The sequence below is a fragment of the Strix uralensis genome, chromosome 4 (assembly GCF_047716275.1).
Source record: "Strix uralensis isolate ZFMK-TIS-50842 chromosome 4, bStrUra1, whole genome shotgun sequence".
NCBI lineage: Eukaryota > Metazoa > Chordata > Aves > Strigiformes > Strigidae > Strix > Strix uralensis.
The window spans coordinates 49,040,733-49,067,491 of record NC_133975.1 but is presented as its reverse complement, the minus strand read 5'-3'; the positions used below and the strand labels follow the sequence as shown (position 1 = coordinate 49,067,491).

General features: G+C 40.2%; 1 protein-coding gene across 1 annotated transcript in view; it reads right to left on the bottom strand.

Annotated features, from left to right (window-relative positions):
- Positions 1-26,759, bottom strand: part of DCHS2 (dachsous cadherin-related 2) — a 122,674-nt gene that overhangs the window by 45,200 nt on the left and 50,715 nt on the right. The window contains exons 3-5 of the mRNA XM_074864938.1: positions 21,609-21,840; positions 3,662-3,898; positions 1,245-2,264 (exon numbers count right to left, since the gene is read on the bottom strand). Of these exons, the coding sequence (XP_074721039.1) occupies positions 1,245-2,264; positions 3,662-3,898; positions 21,609-21,840 (1,489 nt within the window). The remainder of the gene's footprint in view (positions 1-1,244; positions 2,265-3,661; positions 3,899-21,608; positions 21,841-26,759) is intronic.

Below are 26,759 nucleotides of genomic sequence, written 5' to 3'. Positions count from 1 at the left end.
CTCCATAGAAACATTCTGTCAATCACTTTAGCATCATATTACATCCTTTACCATACAGCGGATGCCCCAGAGCAAAGGTGTAAAACCGTATGAACCAACAGGCTGACCTTTCAGAGAAATCCATCTGGCCTTTTCTTCACCACACTTCAGGACAGATAATACATGAGCACAGGGTTTTAACTGCTGACAATCGGCCTTTATTATGCCCTTGGGTTAGAAATTCTCAACACAATGTCTGTACATTAATCAGGAAGCCTTACGTCTCCTACACATTCTGGTTAACCCAGTGAATAAATCCGACCCAATCTTCTCTCCATCTGCTCAACCAAACTCAATACAGCTGTAGATTTGCGGTTGACCAAAGTCCTTCGCACAGATAACCACATATTATTTTAAGATCTTCTTGGTTAACTCCTAGTACTCAGTTTGCCTTTAAACTTCCATAAATGTACTCGACTGAAACCTGCTTTGAAATGACAGTTTTATTTTGAGATTCATACAGACAAAGTCTGGGAGAGCCTGTTCACTCCCCATGAGGACAGGACATGTGGGAACAGGAATTTTAAACAGCAGATCTTTGCTTGCTACGTATCATTTTGCTAAACCAGATTATTTACAGTGCCTGTGATCCTCACAGGATTCCCTTCCTCTGGGCTCTCCATGCTGTGATCTGTGGGGTTATACCATGTGGACATAGTATCTATTACTCAAGGCATTTGTGATTCACTGCAGAGTACACCCTGTGCAGTGAAAAATTTCTCTCAGCCAGTTTGATTTCTGTGGAGCCATGTACAACATGAACTCAGTTTTGATGCAATTTACAGAAGTTTTCACAAATATTTGAAATCACTATAACTGTCAAATATCATAGTTACCTTTACAGTTACTTATGGTTGATTGGAACTTTTCAACTGCACTTGATCACAGGCAGTTAAGTTCCTCATACAAACTATTGAAGCTATAACTTAAAACAACTTCTTTTAATTTGTTCCAGTCAAACACCAAAACTTGTGACCAGAATGAAGTCATGAAAAAATCAAATCCTAAGGGTTAGTTCATTTTTCATGAACATGTATTAGATTTATTTCATTCCCCAAATTGTGAAGCTCTGAGTTACAATATTCACATATCAACCCATGAGATTCACAGAAGTTTCTGAAAGCTTTACACTTTACTTCCATTCCCTTAGGGAAAACTGCTTTGCAAAAGCAATACTAGGCAGATTACAAATCATAAAATGCTACCTGTGTTGGAATTCATCTTGAAATACTTTCCATCAGACAAGAGGAAATAGGAAAGTTGTCCATTTCTTCCAGAGTCTTTGTCAACAGCTGTAATGGTGCCAACCACACCCCAGGGAATTGGATTTTCCTCCATTTCAAAGAAGTAGCTCTCACGCACGAACATGGGAGAATTATCATTTTCATCCAGGACATTAACTATTACCGATGTACTTGCATTTTGTCTGAGGTTTTTCTCCTTGGAGGTGCTGACCAGGGCTCTAAAACTTAGGATCTGTGCACATTCATAGTTCAGATGTTTCCAAAGATAAATCCAGCCAGTATCAGAGCTGATTCTGAATGCAACAGAATCTGTGCTAGGCTCTAAGGAATAAGTCAGCTTGGACGCAACGCTGTGTGGATCAAGTGAGCGGGCTTGAACCTGAAGGATCCGGGCACCTGGAGAGGTAGCTTCACTGATTTCTACTTGATACACCAAGTTTTGAAAAACCAAAGTAGGGCCCATCATCTGCTCTTCAATAATTACCGTCAACATCAGCAAAGAAGTCAGAGGAGGACTTCCACAGTCTTCAGCTGCTATGTGTAGAGTATATTCCTGCCGCTTATCTGCAAACACTGTCCTGGTGAGGTTTACCACTCCAAGGCTTGGATCAATGCTAAACACATTTGACTGCTTGCTTGCAATACTGTATTTGATTGCCCCATTTAGGCCACTGTCTTTGTCTTCTGCATGAGCAATGTAGACAGCAGTGCCAGGAGGCTGGGTATGTGAAATAGTTACCTTATCAGATTTGGCAAGAAATACTGGAGGATTGTCATTAACATCTATCACAGATATGTTGACCTGGGTGCTACTGTAGACAGGGGAGTTACCCAACTGTGACTGAACAGTGAGCACCACAACAGACTGAGTTTCATGGTCAAGTTGTTTTTTGGTGCGGATAATACCAAACTGGGGGTCAATAGAGAATCTTCCATGTGGATCACCAGAGGAAATTCTGTAAGAAACCACTTCTAAAGAATCTAGAAATGGAAATAACAACAAAAAGTGTAAAATAAATATGAAAGGGATAACATGAAGGTTGGTAAGAAGATCTGTGAAGTCTGCATGCTCTTAAACTCAGTGGAGTGAGTGTAAGCTACACAGATGTTTGACTTCCTTGGGCTTTTTATGCTTCCTTCTTCCTGTCCCTGGAGCCCTTCAGTAAAAAAAAAAATACTGTACAGGCTTGATCTGACTGTATACAGTTTGTCCACTTGTGCACCATTTGATTTTCATCTCACTGGTATGATAAAACTCTACAGAGAAAGTAGTATAATAGCCTGTTGTTTTTCCCTGATCTAAAGTATAGAAAAAACACTCCTATAAATTAGTCTTATGGGAGTAATTTCACTGCACACAGGCATTCACTATAGCAAGGAATGAAACAGGTGGCACTTCTCTGAAAGAACTAGATTTTACTGAACTTACAGTTCATGGATGACCATTGCTATAACCCTTATACATCAGATGCTACATAAAGCAAAATATATCTAAAGGTTCAGGCATATGACCAAGGCTGCACCACAGATGCTACCTCACCCTGAGGACAGTGGTCAATGCACTGCCCTTCCAAGAAGAAGAACGTGGCAGGACCTGACTATTCAAACTTGTATAAAATCTCTGCCTATACCACCTTACATGTACAGATCCATCATCAAGCTGGTACATGGACTCATGGCTCCCACTGTTCTGCATAGGAACCAAATATATACGGCTCTCAGGACAGCATCTTTTATTACTAAGGCCTGGCATGAGCTAACCTATTTCTCTCTAAAAATGATAAAGGAACCAAATGGATTAAATACATTTGCAAAAGGTCCCATAAACATTCATCTGGACTTTACCGCTCGATTTGGGAAAATGTGGGATTTTTTTGGTTTTATTTGTTTAGTTGGTTTGATTGGGGGGGTGGGGGTGGGGGGAGGAGGGTGTTTTGTTTTGTTTTTTTTTCAGCAGCAGCACTTTGTATAGATTCTCTGAAACTTCTGAATACTCTCTGATCATGAGTATTGCTCTGAGATTTGTCTTGCATGGCTAATGCTTTAACACAAGCCACACCATCACATAAACCCTCCCTTACACTTTCATAACATGCTTCCCATCTCCCATTTACAGTTATAGAAATCCATCTGGAAGAAAATGAAGGCAGTTGCCAATCCCCATGGACCACCAAGGAGAGTACCACAAATCTCCATCTGTTCTAAAGAGCATCCTGATACAGCAGTGATTACATCATTTGCTGTAAATACTAACAGTAAATACCACTTAATGCTCAGGCAGAATAAATATGAAAGTTTGAAAAAAAAAATTATCTGCAGATATTTCCAGCTAATGGTGACAACAAAAATGCAGTGTAATCTCTGAGTGTGCAACTTACTTGGAGGCTCTCTGGCCTTTATGGTGCCAATCAGGCTGTCTTCAGGTGCATCTTCGGGAACAGAAAAAGCATACCGGGATCTCTCAAATACGGCAGGGGCCAAAGCGGACTGAAGGATGTTTACTGTGACAGCTGCATTGGTGGCAGAAGAAAGGCCACCCCCATCCCGCGCAGAAACAGTCAAGAAGAGTGCAGAATGTGCCAGGCGGCCAAGAGCTGAGATCAGGTAAATAATTCCTGGAAGTAAACAGAAAAGTCCACAAATAAAACATCCACACAAACAGGGTTGAAGACCCAAAGTTCAAATCTTAGGAGCAATGGGCTCTGTAGAAAGTATCTGGGAAGCAATCACCTGCTGTCTGATCATAAGTTTCTGATAAAATACCTTTTAATAGTAAATTCTAAGGTCTCTTGAATTTGCAAGCTGCTAACAATTATGTTTCATATAAACTACATAAGTAATTCTTGGAAAAGAAAATGCAATGCTCTGTCCAGAAATACAGCACTTTGGACGTGCCTTCCTCAAGATAAATACATTTGCATCCTTTAACTCCGATGAATGAGACTCGCTGACCCTGAATACAGTCTCTTCCAACTGCTAAAATAAGTCTTCAGTAGTATCAGGTAATTATGCTCAGTTTAAAAATACTCTGTATATTACTACAGAAACCCACATCTAACAATTACTACCTAAGAGGGTAGTATGGATAGAAAGAATGAACAGGCAGGAATCCTGTCCCATCTTTTCCTGCAGTAAAAGCTTTTATGAATGTCAAAGAAAGCTTTGTTTGAGTGAAGACTTCAGTCTCAGTAATGAGAATTACATGCAAACCATAGCTCTCTATGGGATGTTCATAACAGTCCAAACAAGTATCCAAAACTGATACTTGTTAATTGTTCCATGAGAGACATTGTCCTTTGCAAGCAAATTAAGGATTTATGAATTAAGATATAAGCCCACAAATAAATCATTAGCCTTTAGAGCACTCTGAAATGTCTCATCTAGATGAAGTGAACATGAATACTTAAAGATTTAGGGGGGCACACTGAATCATAGGGCAATATAGCTGATCACAGTATGTTTGTTACTTCATGAATTGTGTAACTAACTTAAAATCCGAGACACACAGTCAAAGATCAGGTGCTTTCAGCCAGGTAGAAGATGGAATAAGGAAACACAGTTATGTGCTAGAGAGCATTAACACTGTTTTGTCCTATCCTTTCCAGCATCTTCTCTGTCGTTGGAACAGGAGGAAAAACACTTGCACTTATTCTGCAGTGACAAAAATCCCTCAATATTTGAAGACCCTTTGATGGTCACAGATTTTGCAACACATGGAAAGCTATTTGTGAAGTAACATTTTCAACACAAAAATGAAGACAATAGGTGACAAAATGCAAGAAAATTCTTCTTCACAATGTCTGAGTTTAACTAAATATATACTAAACACTAAAATTGCAGTGAGCTAAGTAGTAAGGTTGTAGCAAACTCAAATGATCCAACTAATACAGACAACTCTCTACATACCAACAAATATTTTTAAGACATGCCTATTTTTGTAGAAGCTGGTAAATCACAGAATCATCTAGGTTGGAAAAGACCTTGAAGATCATCTAGTCCAACCATTAACCTAACACTGACAGTTCTCAACCACACCATACCCCTAAGCACTATGTCAACCCGACTCTTAAACACCTCCAGGGATGGGGACTCCACCACCTCCCTGGGCAGCCCATTCCAACGCCTAACAACCCGTTCTGTAAAGAAATGCTTCCTAATATCCAGTCTAAACCTTCCTGAGTGCAACTTGAGGCCATTACCTCTTGTCCCATCGCTTGTTACTTGGTTAAAGAGACTCATCCCCAGCTCTCTGCAACCTCCTCTCAGGTAGTTGTAGAGGGCGATGAGGTCTCCCCTCTGCCTCCTCTTCTCCAGACTAAACAACCCCAGTTCCCTCAGCCGCTCCTCGTACGACATGTGCTCCAGACCCTTCACCAGCTTCGTTGCCCTTCTCTGGACACGCTCGAGTAATTCAATGTCCTTTTTGTAGTGAGGGGCCCAAAACTGAACACAGTCATCGAGGTGCGGCCTCACCAGCGCCGAGTACAGGGGTAAGATCACTTCCCTGTCCCTGCTGGCCACGCTATTTCTGATACAAGCCAGGATACCATTGGCCTTCTTGGCCACCTGGGCACACTGCTGGCTCATGTTCAGCCGGCTGTCAATCAACACCCCCAGGTCCCTCTCTGACTGGCAGCTCTCCAGCCACTCCTCCCCAAGCCTGTAGCGCTGCTGGGGTTTGTTGTGGCCTAAGTGCAGCACCCGGCATTTGGCCTTATTGAAGCTCATACAGTTGGCCTTAGCCCATCGCTCCAGCCTGTCCAGATCTCTCTGCAGAGCCTCCCTACCCTCGAGCAGATCAACACTCCCACCCAACTTGGTGTCATCTGCAAACTTACTGAGGGTGCACTCGATCCCCTCGTCTAGATCATCAATAAAGATGTTAAACAGGAGTGGCCCCAAAACCGAGCCCTGGGGGACACCACTCGTGACCGGCCGCCAACTGGATTTAACTCCGTTCACCACAACTCTTTGGGCCCGGCCATCCAGCCAGTTTTTTACCCAGCAAAGCGTGTGCCCATCCAAGCCACGAGCAGCCAGTTTTGCCAGGAGAATGCTGTGGGAAACAGTGTCAAAGGCCTTACTAAAGTCAAGGTAGACAACATCCACAGCCTTTCCCTCATCCAATAAGCAGGTGGCCCTGTCGTAGGAGGGGATCAGGCTTGTCAAGCATGACCTGCCTTTCATAAACCCATGCTAACTGGGCCAGATCATCTGGGTGTCCCGCATGTGTTGTATGATGGTACTCAGGATGAGCTGCTCCATCAGCTTCCCGGGCACCGAAGTCAGGCTGACAGGCCTGTAATTTCCTGGATCATCCTTCTAACCCTTCTTATATATTGGCGTCACATTGGCCAATTTCCAATCTGTCAGGACCTCCCCGCTCAGCCAGGACTGCTGGTAAATGATGGAAAGCAGCTTGGCGAGCACCCCAGCCATCTCCTTCAGCACCCTCGGGTGTATCCCATCCGGTCCCATAGACTTGTGTGTGTCTATGTGATGCAGTAGGTCACTGACTATCTCCTCCTGGATTGTGGGGGAGGTCGTTCTCCCCATCTCTGTCTTCTGGCTGAGGAGGCTGGATTCCCTCAGTACAACTAGTCTTGTTATTAAAGACTGAGGCAAAGAAGGCATTAAACCCCTCAGCCTTTTCCTCATCACTTGTTACCATGTTTCCTCCTGCATCTAGCAGGGGATAGAGGCTCTCCCTGGTCTTCTTTTTGCTGCTCACATACTTATAGAAACATTTCTTTGTCCTTGATTGCTGAAGCCAGATCCATTTCTAGCTGGGCTTTAGACCTCCTGATTTCCACCCTGCATAGCCTCACAGCATCTTTGTAATCACTGTGAGTGGCTAGCCCCTTCTTCCAAAGGCTGTAAACTCTCCTTTTCTCCCTGAGTTGCAGCCAAAGCTCCCTGTTCAGCCAGGGTGGTCTTCTCTGCTGCTGGCTTCTCTTAGAGCACCTAGGGACTGCCTGCTCCTGAGTCAGTAAGAATTCCTTCTTAAAGAGTGCCCAGCCTTCCTGGACCCCTATACCCTTCAGGATCGTCTCCCAAGGGATCCTGTCAAGCAGGTGCCTAAACAAGTCAAAGTCAGCCCTTTGGAAGTCCAGGATGTCAGTTCTGCTGCCCCCTCTCTTGGTCTCTCTAAGAATAGAGAACTCTATTATTTCATGATCACTGTGCCCAAGTTGGCCTCCAACCGCCACATCATCCACCAGTCCTTCTCTGGAAAATAAAGACACAAAACCTCCAGCAGCTCAGAAGAACCAATCCTTTAAACTTTGAGATATCTTTGTAATTTCCTGGCTCTCAAGACAGGTTTAATGGAGATGATATCTGGCATTCAAGGCAGACATCTAGTGGTCCTATTTGTCAGGCAGCGTAAAAATTACATTTAACACAAAGAGCCTTAAGAGAATCAGTGCATGATTCAAGTACAATATATATTCTCAAAATTCAGTGTGAAGCCACAACACTAATTTGCTGCAATGCATTTTTATGCAGAATAATGGAAAATACATAAAATTCTTATAAATATTCAAATGTGCATGCAGTATACTTTCCAATTATACTGCCAAGACATTATAATAACAAACTGTGTCTTGATATGCTTAAAATGCATTCAAAGGTTCTTCAAGATCAAGGAAGAATGCTTTCCACTAACAAAGGACACTTATTCCAGTGTGACAAACCACAGTAAAACCCCAGCAAATACACAGATGGATTCAGAATTCATTGCTGATCCAGTTCCTATGCCAATAACTGATGCACTTCCAAGAATCAACCTTATTTTGGCCTTTTTTTTCTTTTTTGTCTTCTGATGATTAGGTTTTACAATTGGTTAAGACAGCTCAACAAAGTAGTCTTCCAAGGACATAAACTTCTGGCATTTCCTGAGGTAATCTGAGCAATTGTAGCTCAAAGTTTTAACCTTTTTTTTCCTCCCAGAGGCTAAACATATAAACATGGATTTTAAACACTGTCACTGTCAAATTAAACAAGACCAATCAAGTTAACTGTATTTTACTAACTTGACCAATTGGGTATTTTTCTATTGACAAGGCCAAAAATATCTCATTCCCATTTTGGATACTTCAAGATGTATGTGAAGAGTGGGAAAACTTCTACAGCAAAGCATTGTGCTGAAATTCTTACTCCCAAAGCATTCACTAGTGACTTTAGAACATCCCCTAGCAAAGGGTGGAACAACCAGTGCTCCACTCCAGGAACTCTGAAGACCTGGTGGAGCAGAAATATTTCAGAACCAAAATTACTTCTCTGCTGACCTAGACAGATCACAGTACAGTCCATGCCATTGCTGCTACACAAAGCAGACAGAAAAGAAAAATGGATAAAAGATTTTTCCTCCTCCGTTCTTTTGCTGTGTCCTAGGGAGGGAAGGGAATAGGTAATCCTGCCAACTCAGTCCTCTCTTGCAGGACCAGGGACACCCTAAGAACAGTGGCAGATTCCAATTAAAAAGTGTATGTCTTCCATATGGTTCCTTCCAGCCTCAAAACTGTAGTATGCAGGATATTTAAGAACCCAGTTTGACTTTTAATTATATACATTTTGTTTATTTCAGCATTTGTAGGACTCGGCATTAGCTTTGCATCTGGCGATATATAATCTATACAGACATTTGGGACAGCTCTACCATGTGTAGGGGAACATGTCACATTAGGCTCTATTATGGCACCATATGACAGGAAAGAAGCTGTAGAAGTAAGCAGCATCTGGAATCCTACTTTCTATATGGTTAGGTAAAAACACCAGACTGTGACCAAAATGAACATTCATGACACTTTGGTCAAAAGTAGCTGCCATCATACCTCGGAGCAGGCTGGTTAGGTGTATTTGATCTGCTGAAGTACAGTGCAGGAGATCCCCTAGTACTACATCACAAAGGCAGAAACATGGGGCTAACTGCAAGCAGCAGGAACTAGCTGTGAAAGTCACACACTCAGTGTGAGAAACTCAACAGAGGTGTGCTGTGCTAAATAACAGGCTGAAGATGAGTCACGGTTTTCCTTTCTCTCCTGTTCTGTAATTAAGAAAATACAATAGCTTATTATTATTACCATAGTCATTTGCAGCCTGCAATTTGTGGCTTCAGAAAACTTAAAAGACAATTAGGTTGCTGTGGTACAGAATATATTCTTTCATTATGAAAAACAGTTTCTAGAAAAACTAACAATGGAAAGGGAATAATGAAATGGCTCCTCTGTGAGGAACATTTTACGGAGACCAAAGCTCCCAGCAGGGGTCCACACAGACACAAGTCACTGCATGAAAAATGCCACCTTCTTTCTTGCAGCTTGGCTCCCCATATATATGGACAGTCTTTATCTACTGCCTTTAATAACATTTAATTCCCACTTTTTTGAATTTATTGTTTATATTACTGCAGTGCCTTGAAGATTTTACCTCTGGTTATTCCTCGTTCTGCAGGAGAGAGCACTGGAATCAATTCTGCTTCACAGGTGAACAAGCATAATTACATACCAGATGAAGCATTAACATCCAGCCTCACTTACACCTTGGCAATCTCATTTTCTTCACTAGACCTGCACGGCTGTAACTGACTGCAGATTTCAACCTTTATAAATCAAAACCATGACCCAAAGACTGCCTATCATGATTTGCATACACATGTTAGACAGACTCTGCATGACAGCAACTGGCACCACAGGCTCAAGTTTGGGAACAGCTCTGCACCGGCGCAGCACAGCCACATTGGGAGTTAGAGATATTTTGCTGCAGGACAATCTGTGCTTACTGGCTAGTGTAAACTGTTAAAACAGTTTTGGGAATTCAGTGTATGGTGAGAGCTAGTACTAATGAAGGGCAAAATCACGACTGTCAACTCTGACCTGCTTCATCCTTCCTCACTCACTGCATGTTTCAGGGCACTAACTCCCAAGAAGTTCTTGTTCACCACTTTGTGCCTATCAACAATGAAAGGTAAAATGATGCCAATGTTCACCCAGAACACACAAATGCATTAGTGAAAGACAGGATTCTGTGGCACCCACCATTCTCTGGCAATGACAAAATTTCTTGTGGGCTTGATTTTGCTGCTCTTATTTTTGTGGAGATGCACTGTGCTCCACAGGTAGGTTAGCTGCTAAGTGCTGTTTCTCAAGAGTTAAAGGCAGGAAATACATATGGTGATTCTTTTAAAATGTATCTCTGATCTCCATGATCCCGTGTTCAGTCCTAACATTACAATAGCATAGATCACCAAGCTAGGTTCACTCACCAAAAGCACATTTGTATAGCAGAAATAATTCTACTTATCCCAATAGGATTTCCACACATGCATCTAAATTGACCACTTTGAAAATCATCTCTTATTCCCCAGGGTTCTCATGTAAGCAAAACAAAAACCAGTCCTACATTTACAGCCATTCATAGGTAAACAAAACGTTTTCCACTAGTCAAGCACTGCAGATGCAAAGATATAAATCAGGACACACTAACTTCAGTAAAAAAGTCTGGATTGCCTAGAAATGTGTATTCATTTAAATAGCTTCCAATATTTTCTCATCGTTCATGAAATAAAAAAACAACTTTAGAACACAGCAAGAGGAATAAAATCAACAACTATCGATAGCATTCTCTAAGACTCCAAAACCGAACACCCTAACAACTTTAAAAGATGGCAGTATTTCTTCAGCAAACATCCTAGGATAGGTCAGCTGGCATGACCTGGCACAGCCCAGGCAGCGAGCAGATGGCAAAAGGGTACATATAGTTCATCACCCCAACTGACCTTCAAAGCTGGCCACTGGATCTGCTGTTTAATACTGCGTAGGCACTGGTGTTCCACTGACCTGCTCGGAGCACGTTTCGCCCAATCTAGCACCCCGGCTTCTCAGTGCACGGACACAAGTACAGCTTTGCTTTTTATATGCTTTTTATGTGTCAGAAAAATGTTCAGGATGAGCATAGGCAGGGTGATCGTACAAGAGGTGAATGCAGTTAAGAGGTATAGACTTTGCATTAACATTAAAACCAGCATTGTTCTAAGGAAGAATTGTAGTGCTTCTGCTTGAAATTTCTATTTAACTGTATCTGACTCATTGTCCAACCTCTAATCTTAGTATCGCATTTAGGTTCCAGTTTTAGCAATTTACCTGTATTTAAAATGCAGGTTTTAGTGAAGCTGCATTCTTGATGGTAACCATAACAACACTCTGCAAAATGCACTGCTCTAAGAGGTGGTTTAATAACTGTCAGGGGAAAGGAAAGACTTAACGAGGAATTACATTGTTATTTACAGTCTACCTGCTGTCATACCCACAGCTTCAGCTTATAGGAAGAGGCTTTAAAAAGCTTTATCTTGATGGCACAAACACTGTTTTGAATTTCAGTGAATAAGAGGACTACTGTAAGTTTGAAAGTATTCAGTATTTCAATGTTTTTGTAGTAAATAACTGGTTCAACTTGTATCAATTTCCTATCTACATTTGCACTTTACAGAAGCCTCATATCCCTGCACTGCTGAATGCTTTTTAATGGTGGCCCCTCTCTAGCAGGTTCTTGTGCTAAACTCCTCTTAAAATGAAAATATAAATAAAACAGCTCAGTATCTACAACCACTACTATTTAAACATATTGTGTTTAATACTAAGACTTTACTTAGCATATTAAAGTTTATTCCAGAGCACTTCATCCAAATCCAACCAGGTTGGTAATCTGTAACATAAGGAACCAGTGGCAGGATCTGTAAGGTAATATATACAGTTTTAACACTGCAGCTCTCCTGGAAGCACAACACTACTATAATACCACAGGTACACACGATTTTAGTGAGCTAAGAAGTATTCAACAACACACAAAATGTGAATCTCTAATTAAGGCAGTTCTATTATTCACAAGCAGAATATCCACCTGAGCATTAGCCTCTAATGTCAGACAAGACAGGGAATGAGCCTAGTATTAGAATGTTTTTGCATCATCTAAGCTCAGTTTTCTGTCACATAAGTGATTTTCAGACAAAGTCTTGCAATGCAGTATTTGGGATGCAAATTTCTTTGTCTCTAGAGAGCACAGTCCACTAGTTTAGAAGATCACATGCCTCTTAGTGCTCAGGGGCAGGTAAATGAACACGTAAAGCTGGCCTCTTTCAGCCTTCCCATCTGCCATTTAACCATGAAAAGGTTAAACACAATTCTGCAACTTAAAGAACTGAGCTAGAGGACTGGACTTAAAATACAAGGTGATACTTATATTTGCATTACCAGCTTTTTGGATTAAGTGTTTAGCCTATTTGCTATCTGAACACCAACAAAATTTTAAATTCTCTGATTTTTTTTTTTTTTTACCATTTTAATTAGAGACAATATTAATATTTTAGTAGTGCTTTCCATGCATGGTTCAAAGTTTACTACAAAACAAGTTAGCATGACAGTTGTTGTAGGGAAAAACTTATTTATAAAGCGTCCTCTGTAAATGTCCTCAGGTGCTTGAGGAGACTCATGAATCCCATTAAAAATTGCAGACAGATAAACAAAATTCATAATGCCTTTTTCCAATAATTTTGAGAAGCTGAGAGTTTAAAAAAAGGCAAATTTTTTAGAGCAATGGTTCTACCAATTAATACTATTGTATTTAAAATGTTTGGTTGCCTATTCATTTCATGAGGGATGATGAATCACTAAGGAAAAGGTACGCAACAGTAAGAGTCCATCAAAGAAAGGTCTCAAACAGAAGCTGGATCAGACCCATTCAGAGCTTTCCAAACCCCTACGTTGGTTCTAAACCAAGTGTTTCATTGAACAAGCTGAACACGTCCCTGCCAGCTACAAGCCAGGCAAGTAGCACTCTGAACCAGCTGCCAGCAGCAGAACGGCCTCACACTCCCCATTTAGCAAGAAATGGCACTGCTTTCGCTGTGAAGTCCCTAGTACAAGCAGCTATTCTGAGCAGGGAAGCTGCACCACTTTGCCCAAAATGCTTAAAGAAATATTAATAGGATAAAAAAAAAGTCCTATGACTTTAACTTTAATCAGGTGATTACAACACCCACCAGAAGGCAAACAGATCCAATGTTGCTCAAAGCCAAGGAAGAACTCAGCTGGGTCTTTCTGGTGACCACAGCAATCACCTAACTGTTAGGGATTTCAGTTCCTTGCTTACTTCATAAATCTATTGCTTAATTTCCTTTATTTTTAATGCTCAAGTCAAATTAAATATTTGATTGCTCCTTTTCCTCCCATTTTAAATTTCAACATAAAAACCCCTCAAATTGTCAAAAAATTTATATTTGCTACATATTCTTCAGAATAATGTCAAATCTAACATTCAGCTCCTCAAAAACTCTCACTTTCTATAGTACATATTAAAAGAAACCTGGAGATACTGAACTATTTGTCATGTTAATCCACTGCTGTCTCACTACTGCAACCTACTGTAAACCTCACAGGACAGGACTGGGGTTTGGGGTTGGTTTTCTGCTTAGTACAATGCTAATGTTAGTACAACAAAGCTTTTATGACTCACCCTAGGATGTCAAAACTAAACTTAATAAAGAAAAAACAAGTATTTCTTTGATATACCTTTCTCTATGTTGTACTATGACATGCTTAAATAATTCTTCCCTAACAAAACAAGCAAAAAAAATGCTAATTTGTCAGTAAAGCAGCATATAACTGAAGGGTCATAATTTGCTGTTGCAGGGAGATTTCCTGTTTCTGCCTTGCTTTGTTTCCTTTAATCTGACATAATAGTAACCCAGAGTATGTTTGTTGTCTGGTTGCATACAAACAGAACACTTTCACATAAAACATGAGTTTCAGAAAAACCCACACCAAAAATCAAAGCATACACCAATAAGTGGGCAGGACTCTGCCCTGGTGAACTGCTGTATTTTCAAAGACAAAGGCAGAGCCTTCCCCACACAATCTAAACAGCTCCAGCACTGCTGCACCATCCCATCAGGTCACCTTTGCTTGCTCAGCTTATCGAAGTCTTCCAAAAACATCTTTTTAATCAAGGACATTTTCAATCAAGCTGCCAGCCTGCAGATCCAAAAACAGCTCAGTGCACAACATGATAACAAAACTCAACTGCCATGGTAACCACAGAGGATATTTCTTTGAAGGCACTGTACCAAAAGATGCATGATTCCAGCAGAGATAGAGAATGAAGCCTAATATAAGCCCAATAATATAAGAACAGCAAATATATCTTAAGTGCATTACAAAACATTCCAGATGCTCATCTTAATCCTCACAAACTGATTTTCTACTACATACACTCCCCTACTATGTTCATTTTAACAGTCCAACAGTGTGAGGGCCTTTTGCCAAGGCTCTCTGCTCTCTTTGTGTGACCTGCTGCTTTCTTCTTTTTTTTGAGTTAACTGAGAACATGGGGTACATTGCTACATATGTACTTAAGACCCATACAGCCTCCATCAAAGAAAAGTGTTGATTGTCTGAACTTTACTGTACAAATCTCATGTTATTCCTCTCCTCAAAAATGGGATGTTTGGGCACAACTTTTTCTTTTTCACCATTTTTCTTGTTATCAGCCCACATCATCTGTGCAATGCCATGGGAGTTCACTCTCTGTCTCATCTGGTGGTTTCTTCTGCTTCTGAGATCTGACGTTGTCTTAACTACAAGAAAGGGGGGTGGCTAGAGTATTTTTGTAACTACTCTGCATTGTAGCATGCACAATGGATCTCAGGTACACATGTCACCCCACTAATGTCTGGTTGAGTTTTTGGCACATAGCTTGTAGAAATTTTTCTCTTTGTAAATGGTCAATTCTATTGGATTTTATTCATAAAAGACACACACATATATTAAGAGCTGGCACTGTGCATATTTTTTCATGTTTTTCTGCTATACAGCTTTCTTTCAGGGCCAAAATCTGCGTTCTCACACTTACTACAGCAAATTTTCTGTGCTTCAAGGAGAATATACTGTTTCTTGTATTCTTTATGTTAGATTTCTCATTAGATGAGATCCCAGTGAAGGTAAATGCCCACAAATTACTCAGCTGAGTAATTTTTCCTTTGTGACTTAAAATTCTTCAAAGGTGAAAACTTAGTGAGCTAAACCAATGTCTCAGACATATTCCTCTGATTTGCAGCATTCTGAATATGCTATCAATTTCGTATGAAAGATCAGAAAAACAGTAACTGAAGAAACTGCAGTTAAAAAAAACAAGTGGCCTCAAAATGTTCCAAAATAAAACACTCCTAATTTTAAATGTTATTCATGTGAACCTCTTCATATGTTTAGCAAATGTACTACATGCTGTATGAAAATGCCAAAAGTAGTTTAAAAATAAACTATTTTTTCCTACAATACTATATGAAAACATCATTAATCATCATAAAAATGGCCTTGTTTTCTTTAGAAAGGATGCATCCCCATTTTACTTTGATGCGTATTACAATCTGCTATATATTAAACATTTTATAATACATGGGAGTTAAGCAAAGTTTGGATTTTTTTTTTCCCAAAAAGAAATTTTGGTATTTCAACTTTTGTTTTCAACCTGTATTGTAATAAAAATAAAGCAAAATTTTTTCATGCAATGAAAATCTCCTAAAATGTGACTGTTAAACAAAATTTCCATTTTCTTCAATAAAACAAAACTTGCCAACATCCTTAACTGGAATGAATCTATTCTGGTGCTCTGAACCAAATCAAAAAGTTTATTTTAAATCAGTTTGACATTAAGTCGCATTTACATATGGTGCCATAGTACAGTAATGGAAGTAGTATAGCCCTAAATTGCACACTGCCAAAACAAGAAAAATATATCAGTGGAGCGGCTGTTCTGCACAAGCTCTGCACTTAACCCCTCTTTTTGCGTCCAATGCCAGGCACTGTTAAAGAGATAAGATGCTGGACTTGAATCTGCCTTTTGGCTGATCAGGTTAATAATTCTTACATTCTTAAATGTGCATGTCCTTCAGGTGTATTCCTCCTTTTATTCTTCTAGGACTAAGCTCCTAGACTGCTCTACATCTCTTACAGGCCATTTTAGTCACATGATGTCCTGTGCTATTCAGCTAAAAAGAAATTAGAATGCATCTCAGAGGAGATGAATTATTTTTTTAGCAAGTCAAAATTTCCTTAAAAGAATGCTCATTTTGCAGAAGCTTTTGTGCTGCAAAAAAATTTGTAACGCTAACCTACTGACCGGCTCTTTTAACAAGGCTAGTCTGTTGTATTCAATATGTATTTTTTGGCGTAAATACGTAACAGCTGGTATTATGACAAAAGGTTCATTCAAGTATCTTCAAGTCAATGGAAAGATCCCCAAATTCCTCACTGTGTTGGGTTTGCATGGCAAGGTTTTGGTAATGGTGGAGGCTACAAGGGTGGCTTCTGTCAGAAGCTGCTAGAAGCTTCCCCTCTGTCCAATAGAGCCAATGCCAACTGGCTCCAAGATGGACCCACCGCTGGCCAAGGCTGAACCCATCAGTGATGGTGGTAGCACCTCTGTGGTAACATATTTAATAAGGGAAAAAAACCTGCTGCGCAACAGCAGCTGGGAGAGAGGAGTGAGAATTTATGAGAGAAGCAACTCTGCAGACACCAAGGACAGTGAAGAAGGAGGGGGAGGAGGTGCTCCAGGCACCAGAGCAGAGATTCACCTGCAGCCCGTGGTGAGGCAGGCTGTACCCCTGCAGCCCGTGGAGGTTAACAATAGAGCAGATATCCACCCGCAGCCCGTGGACAACCCCATGCTAGAGCAGGTAGATGTTCCCAAAGAAGGCTGTGATCCTGTGGGAAGCCCGTGCTGGAGCAGGCTCTTGGCAGGACCTGTGGACCCATGGAGGGAGGAGCCCATGCTGAAGCAGGTTTGCTGGCAGGACTTGTGACCCCATGGGGGACCCACACTGGAGCAGTTCATGAAGAGCCGCAGCCCATGGGAAGGACCCATGCTGGAGAAGTTCATGGAGGTCTGTGTCTTGTGGGAGGGACCCCACGTCAGAGCAGAGGAAGGAGCGGCAGAGACAGTGTGTGATGAACTGACTGCAACCCCCATTCCCCATCCCCCTGTGCCACTTGGGGGGGAGGAGATAGAGAAATAGGGAGTGAAGTTGAGCCTGGGAAGAAGGGAAAGATAGAGGGAAGGTGTTGTAAGTTTTGATTTTATTTCTCATTTCCCTACTCTGATTTGACTGGCAATAAAATAAATTAATTTCCCCAAGTCAATTCTGTTTTGCCTGTGATGATAACTGGTGAGTGATCTTTCCCTGTCCTTATCTTGATCCACGATCCTTTCATTATATTTTCTCTCCCTGGTCCAGCTGAGGAGGGGAGTGATCGAGCAGCTTTGGTGGGCACTGGTGTCCAGCCAGGGTCAACCCACCACACTCACAGAAACATTGTCAGTAAAATACAGCAGAGGAAGGTCATAGCCTCTGTTTTAGGCATCTAATTTAGGTAGGATTCACAGAAACACAAGCCTAAATATCTTACATAGTTGAAAGAAACAGAGAAGCTAAGTTAAACGCTTATAGTGCTGTAATGTACACTGTGTGAATGCTACTTTCTCTACATCCTTTTCATACTAGGTTTAACTCACTAATACCTTCAAATGAACATAAACCAATAGCTGCTGCCTTTTACTTAGCCTTCATGGGACTCTCTTTTGCACACTGTGACTAGCAGGGGACTTGTTCTAAGAATATGAACAGACCATTTACCTGAAGACTGACACATGAAGTCACGCTGGCCCAAAATAATTTTCAAAGACTATTACTAATTTTGTTGATTCGAAACAGCTTCCTTGAACCAGGGCTACAGTAGGATGATAACCATCTTTTTATCCAATTCTCAATAAGGGTATCAGTAACGTAAATGGAAAAATGAATTATACACCCTTGGGCGAAGGAAAGTATTAATGCTTGTAACATAATGAAAGTTTATAAATTCAACTGTTAAACTCAGTCTTAAAGTTAAGGACTGCATAGGTTTTCTGCCACACCTGTGATTGTATCCTGTGACTTACATTTTTAATTACCTGCTCAGCCGTAACTATAAATACACTGTCCTTCAGATAGTTTGTTAGGTAATGATAGGAAAATAAACAAACATAGCTCAAACAGTTTCTTAGCCAGAAGAGCTCTTCAACTTGCTTTGTTCTAATCAATTCACAAATGCTGTTCATAGATCATGCATGGATCAGATATCTACAAAAGGAAACATAATGAAGCCAAGATGTTGTTTACACCAACATTAGAAACAAATGATAGCAAGAGTCACGAACTAGCAGAGGAACTGGTTTACAGTTCCCCATCCATACATTTTTCTAGTTACACAGTTCTTAAAGTGGTTTTTCCTGTGGACAGTCTATCATCAATCAAATGAAAAATACTTCATTTCAATTTTTTTCTCAAATGGAAATGCAATAAATGTTATTTACGAGTATAAGAGCATGTCACAACCAATAAATGCAGCGTCTAAAACCTAAAATAGCAAACAGATATCACTAATAAAGACTTGCTTAGAATTCAAAAAACTTTTTCATGGAATATTTATCTGCTCAATGAAAGGCTCTTCCTTCCCACTCCCACTGAATTTATCTATGTACGACATCCACATGTCACAGAGCTTGAAACAAAAGATGGAGCCCCTTCAAGGAGCTTCACCTCATAATATCTATGTATCAAAAGCACCATTGATGTATTCTATACAGTCAGTGTTTGACCTGGTATGATATCCTGTGTTGTACACACAGCTTGCTATGCAAAGCTAAAGCTTTCTTGACACATCCATACAATTGCTTTAACAAAGCAATAGCCAGAAGAAAGCCATAGCAGGGAAGAACTCAGATTACAGTTTTTATTTTATTATTTCATCCATTTCTCTTTTAAAAATGAAAAAGGGAATGGGGGGAAAAAAAATGAATCTTTAGCGAGTTTTCTAAGTGCAGCACTCAAAAAACATCCCCAAAGAAGACTACAGTGAGATAAATTTTAAAATCCACAATCTAGATGCCATGAAACAGAAATTATACATGCCATGGAGAACAGCATCATCTTGCATATGATTTTAATGTATCATAGTGTAATGTGACAACTGTTAGCTACTAATTAATTTAAATCTCATAATACTGAAAATATCTCTGTCCACTTCTACATGTAATGCTAAGGGCTATAATGAACATAAGCAGCCAAAAAGACTAATGCACTGATTTTCGTTCCTAAATGCTCTATCAGTGAGAAAAATTAATCATTTAAAAAAATAAAACTTATCAGTAAGGCAAATTCATGGAAGACTCCACCACGATCGCTGTGCCTCCTTTCAGGTCCTCTAATAATGAAAAGAGCAGATAAAACAGAATATGCCATATTGAAAATTAGAAAAACTGCAGAACACATCAGTAACAGACTGCACATCCACAAGATCAGAAAACCAAAGACCAAAACTGTAATATGATATTGTTTGGCTTATGGGTTTGGGGATCCACCTCCTGATGAATTCCTATTTCTTGTCATACTTGTCCCTTGCCCTCTGTTCACTAAATGCAGCCCACATAACTAAAGTCCCTCACATAACCTTCAGAGAGATACATCTAAATTAGGTCATATATCAGAGCATATCAAGACAGCTTTAGTATGATGAAAACTGGAAAATGTCACTGTCCTGACAAGAAGTAAGGAGGAAGAGATCAAAATCTCCGTGCTCTAGTAGTGAGCCACTTGTTTCATCTCCCTCTGAATACTGAACAGCTTTTGCAGGTATTTAACCCACAAAGACTGCAAAACTTCTATGTGACAAATTGGCAATTTTAATGTTCATTTTCTTTATACTGTTTATTTTTGCTAAGAGTTTAAAAATCATTCTGCTAACCAGTGACTGAGCATAAGCACTATTGTAGGTAGACATGGAAGAATATAAAAGGAAAAAGTGTATTCTTCAGAAAAACAAACCACACAGCATTAATATTAATAAGTTAAAATTAGACACAGTCTGACCTCCTGAATTACCCAGAAGATCTGATTAAGTGCAATCAGATTCCAAGCACTATAATGTTGGGAATAGCGTCTCTGACCTAAATGCTCTTCTCATCATGAAATGTCAGCAATAATGACCTCAAGCAACTTCACCCTGAATTTAGTCTGCCTTTGATAAAACACCATGATAGATCCACAAGATAATAGTAATTTATAAACCTATATGGTCTTCATGATTAAGCGTGACATTTTTCCTATACAAAGTGCCAAAACTAGAAAAAAAGGCCAAAAGGTCACAATCTGAGGAAGAAGCCTTTCAAAAGAGAGGACTGCTGCAAAGTCAGTGCTGCTAGCGTGATCCACAGGGGCGCTCTCTGACAAGCCTGCTGGAGCAGTTTTAAAATGACCAGTTAAATGCCTGTGGAGATCCAGCTCCCTAATTATTGATTGACCTATATATTTTTGGCATCAGTTATACCCCAGAGAATCTGACTTGACAGGCAGTTAAAGTCCACAGTTAAATAAATTCTGAAATAGCCAAGACAAGCAGACCAACTTCCTAAGAAGATTAGTTTCTTCTGTTCATCAGAATATTTTTGGGACTATGTAAGAAAGTGAAAATAGGCACCATTTTGAAAGAATAGAGCCTTGCAACATTTCGTATGCCAAGCAGCTAGCATACACATGTCCACAACAGCCAAAAAAATTCTTAAAACATATAAAATAATCCCCTGTGCCATGACCATCACAAAGCAAAACCATTGATCAGGATACATTTATACGCAAGGGCTGGCTCTCAAGTAAAATGGTAGCTAGAATTTAGTTAACCACTCCCTGAAGGACATCATGGACATTTGTAGATACACTACTCATGTTCTTCACAGCTGATGCTGAGTCAGCTTAACTATTTTAAGGTTAGAAAGCAGACTACAGGGGCTGCTTTGTGGCCATGGGAAAAGTAATTCAATCTATGTCTTCAAGTAACTTCACCCAGATTTGGTTTTGCCATAATTGTTTTCTTGCTTTCACTATCACTCCTTCATTGAACCTCTCTCCAGAAACCGGAATGATTCAGATATTATTTAAAAAAATAATGTTTTGATTATTTCTTACAAGGATGAATAGATTTATGGCTGAAAATAGTGGAAAAGTGGCATATTGCTTGTCCTGTATTGGACTGGTATGTACTATGTTTCCCATTCTCCTGTTTATTCCAGTGAATGCAAAGTCTTCATGTTAAACCTAAATCCTCCACCTTCGTCTAGAATTATTTTCCAGAAGAATCCAAGTTTCACCTGTATGACATGACCCCAAGTTAAAAAAAAAAAGCATCGTCAAGGAAAAGATACATGTTGCATAATTATAGCCTTTCTGAATGGTAGTACCTGTGGATGTATCCACTGTGAAAAAAGAAGAAAATTCTCCGGGGACCAGTTCATATGTGACAAGGCCATATATTCCTGAATCTCTGTCTGTGGCAACAACATTGATGATCTCTGTTCCTGGCTGTGTGTGGCTGCTGATGCTCGTCACATAGATGGCTTGTTCAAAAACAGGTTGATTATCATTAATATCTTCTATCTCAATGCGAACAAAAGCTTGGGCACTCAGCCCACCCTGTTGGATAAATCAGAAAGATAAAAACAAAAAACAAGGTCAATTTTAAAAGTGTACACAATAGAATGATGCACATCTGGCTTCAGCCCATCATTAGGAAACGAAACACACTGCAACAACATTGAGCAATGAAAATGTCTGTTAAAAACAACTTATAGTGTCTGTAATACCACAAAATACTGCATTTAGGCAAGCTACATGCTCAAAACAACTCCAGCAAGCTGACTGAGAATGTAAAGAAGTTTCAATTTCTTATGATGGTGAGGCCTGAACACAAAGTTACTTTTGTTAATTTTAACGAGCACTACACATGTCAAATTCTTGCTAGTCTAACCTCACTTGTTTTTCCTTCACAGAAAAAAGTCAGGGCTTTCTGCCCCAGAAACACAGGCCTCTCAAGTGACTGTGGTGCTCCAGTAAAGCAGGAATAACTTCTTTCTGTCTATGAGTCTTTCAGATTTAAAAGCGTGACCATCATAACAGCAAATATGAGGCTTTTTCAACTATTGATTAAGAACACAGACTGGGAGCAGAGCAGTGCAGGACAGCCAAAAGCTGACCTGTCAGGCTGCTGCCTAAAAGACCTATCCTCAATTTACCACTCTGGCAGGTTCAAGCAGTTCTGCTCATGCAGCGTGTGCGTGTGTGTCTATACATATATTTGTGTATATATGTGTGTGTAGTTATATATATCTCTCTATATATGCACATGTGCTTGTCTACAGACCCACACCTTCACTTTGTGCATGGAGACAGAACAATACCAAATTCGACCGAAGCACATAGCTGAAACAATTTATTGATGTAAAATTCCTAACAGATTACATAAAATTATTTCCAGCGCATTTGTGATTTTGCAGGGAAAGAGGTCTCACCACGCTTTCTACGGGGCTTGGCTCAACTTCTCTGCTCTTGTTTCTTTTCCCTGCCCAAGGAGCTAGGAAAAGAGTCAGGCCTTGGTCACAGCTTCAGCACCATACCTCTTTGTGACCCTAGCCCAGCCGCTGCACTGCTCTCTGCACAGTTGAAGCTCCTGCTACGGATGCCCACCAAGAGCCCACTGAAATATCACGCCGGCAGCCACGGGACCGTGTTTACCCTTGCTCTGCAGTGAAACTGGAGAAGTGAGGAGCAACTACAAGCTGGCTTATCAAACTATGCTACAGCAAAATCATGATTTGCTATGGAAAAGCACTGAATTTTGTGACAATCCAGAAAAAAGACAATTCTGTGGGTGCTGAAGTATAGACCCCACAGGGCCTTGAGTGAAACAAATTACAATTTATTTCTCAGAGGCACTACCTCCTACTCCCTGCAGACTCCATCAGTTTGGAGGGGTTCATATTTCCAAGATTATTTTACAGCCGTAACAACTAACATTTTTAGAAGAAAGCAGCTCCACTGTGGCACAGCTAATGGTGAATGCTGAGGCACTGACAGGTACAATGGAGTCACAAAGCAGCACATGTATATATAGCCTGCACGTGCTGTACAAAGTACATTAAGATACAGACAGAGGAAGAATCCTGTGCTCTTAAGTCAGGCCAAGCACGCTGTGCTAGCACCAGTTAGTCACTTGGGAAACTGCTGACACAGATCGGATGTTGGTATGTACACATGACAAGCTATGCTGAGCTAGTCCAAACTTACAGTTTTGCAGTCACAGTAGCTATTATATATAAAAAAAATAACTGGGTCAAGTATTTCTACAGCCTAATTGTTCATGTCAATTATTTTTAAACCTGATCTTCATGAAACTATCCAATGATTCAGACCGAATACTACTCCTTTAGACTTTCCCTGCAGCATATCAATCTCCCCCAAAACTATTTTTGAGGGTTTTCTTACAGGTTGAGACTTACTTTTGGCAAAAAAATACTATCAGTGTTCTCTTCCACATTTCCATAGGGATTTTTGCTTTATTCCATTTTGGTTTGTTCATCCCTGTAGTAATATTACCTCTCTTGGGTGGCAGTGACATTCCTATGGAGGCTCAAGTATGTGGAAAATTAAGATGATCTTGTGCATCACATGTCTATGTTTCACCCACAAACTAGGAGATCTGGCCCACATCCTCCTGGCATGCTTGGGTTTTCTTCTGAAGAAAATAAGCTATGGCATGCTTCCAGGGCTCATGCTGCTTGTGGAGGCAGCCAGCAGCTAGGACATGTGCCGGGGACCATGACTGTGAAGGTTACTGGGCTAGCATCAACCTCAAAACTACTGAGACAGCCATGAAACCCTGAGCCAATATGGAGAAGCGTAGATGTGCAGATCTAGTAGGCTCACTGACAACATCCCAACCCCACTTCAGAGTGAGTCCCTTCCTCAATACCTTGATTTCCTTGGGAAGGAAATCCCTGCACAGGAGCTAAAAGCAGGGGGCCCATGTGCTCTGTTCACTGTCAGGAAATGCTCTGCAGCTCCACAGCTTTCAGGTACTTTAAGACAGAAATCACAAACATTAAGGAAAGAAGGCCAAGGAAGAAGTGAGGTCAAGAATAAAACGCATCTAAAAAGATGGTTGGAACAGCAGGAAACCAAATTGCAAAAACTCACGAGAGCTTGTCTTAAACCGCTTCTTCCAAGTTTCATTATTGCTAAAAACAAAGACACAAAACCCCCCTTCCAGCCAATTTGTACTTATCCTATGGAGCTGTGTAAAGACTGCAAAGTCTTTGGAAAGTGATCAATTCTAAGTATATGGGGGAACCTAATCTCTCAGAGGAGAGACCAAGCTTTATGACGGAGACAGATCCTTCTTCTCCAGAAGCAGCAGTGTATCCCCTCACACATGAGTCAGGTACGATACTAACTAGCTAACTTACAATATTAACTGGTTATGGCCCAGTTCTTGCTCTGGCTGTGAAAATTTAAGTATCATCCCAAGTGAGAAGTAACAAACTGCTTCTATTTCTAACCACATGGATATACTTCATCTGCTCATAAGCAAGCATGACCTAGTAGATCTTCCAAAATACAACGGCTGATTTAAACAAGTCTGTTGCTGACAGAAAATTACATTTGTCAAGACATGTTACAAGCAACAGAAAGCCACAGTTCATTTTAAAATCCCTTTTCTCAAGTGTTCAAGTATTTTTAACTACTGTTGTGCTGTTAGATGCAACAAAGAGTCACAATTACAACAGCTTCTTTGTCAGACTCCTGAGAGTTGTGTGTCCTGTGGAACAAAAAGGGAACATAAGTAACTACCATCAAGTCAAAATAACCATAAGTAATATTTTCTTTACATTGGCAGGATCAAATTTGTGTGAAAATATAAAGCTATTAGTGCACCTCTTTATTATGTCTCAAAAAAAATTTGTTATCCTGCCTTTGGCAGGAGACACTCTTTAGCTTAATAAGTAGAAATGGTGCTATTTTGAATAGTTGCATTTCTTCATCTTGATGCTGTAAAATGCTTAATACATCAAGATTTCCACTACAGCATCCAACATTTTTGTCAGTGAACTGTGCTGTCAAATTTTTGTTCCAAACTAAATTGTGATATACAGGATCTTTGACATGAAGACTTTTTTTTTTTTTTTGTCAAACCTAAAAAATGTGTCACCTGAAGTCAAAATGGAGAGACATCGCCAGTTATTTCAAAAGCCTTAGCTTCTTCAGAAGCTTTGACTGCGAGTGTTGAGTACTTATCTCTACGTTTCAGCTGCTTCAGTGTAAAAGACAAAGAAAACGGGACAAGCAGTGTGGGTTACCAAGAAGCAAGAAATGAAGAACAAAGTATTTTTCTATGCAGAAAGGCAGTAAGAGAGTCACTAACACATCTGCCGATGGTGTATTGGACCTTTTACAATTATTATGTAGCAGCTGAAAAATTTAAGACCTAGGATTCCTTATAAAAGATACAAGGATGCTTCTCTTCATCTCCAGTTGATTAGTATTAAGATAATAAGACTTTTAATTGCCTACCACAACCATTCAATGGCAGCCTTCAAATCATGATTAAGGGCAGTCCTATCACAGCACTCAAAAACCTCACTTGGAGAAAACAAAACCAAGGTAGTCCACTCTGCAAAGGAAAAAGACAAAAAAAACCCACAAACCCAAACCTCTGGACTTTCAGTAGAGTGTACAGATGTGGTGTGTGCCATCCCTTATACCAGTGGGGGACAAAGAGTGGAAGAACACCCTGATTGTGCTCTACAGTTTTTGAAACTTCTCGCCACACTGACGGAGAGTTGGTACACTGGCATGTATACTGTGCTACCTATGGAGATGTTTATTGCTGAAATTGGTCCATGCCTGGCAGCAGCTCTCACAGGCATAGGTCATCTGACCTTCCCCAACTTCTGAAGGAAACTGTGTGGGCCAGCTCCTCCCAGAGTCAAGGCTGGACACTCCTGAATGCCCCTCATTGTGCACCAACCCCAAGATCGTGCAACTCATATTTTGGCTTTGAAGGCCAGACAACTGTTGTCTGTCAGCAGATAGTACAGATGCCACTACACAGAATTCAAGTTAGCATTATTCCAATGAAATTTCTCTGGACTGTGACAGATTTTCTTTTAACAGCTGCAGTCATTACTGTTTATTTGGTTGAAAGAAGAAGAGAGGTGATGGGCATCATAAAAAATGCAAATGAATAAATGATTGAATTATGTATGATACATAGCAATAAAATTTGCCACTATACAGCAGCAAAAATATGTGCTGTTAAAAAAAACGCAAAAAGGTTTCCTGTATGAAAATGAATTCACATTAAGGCTCTTTAAGGCAGAAGTACACAAAACAAGCATAAAGGAAGCATAAATTTACATATGTAGTAGTTTGGAGACCCCCAAGCAAATAGGGAAGAACACATATTGGAGTGTCCATTTCAGTCACATTGTGAGAGCAAACAAAAAAAAGCCAAACAGAAGAATTAAAACATATCAGACCTAATTTGCACATATTCA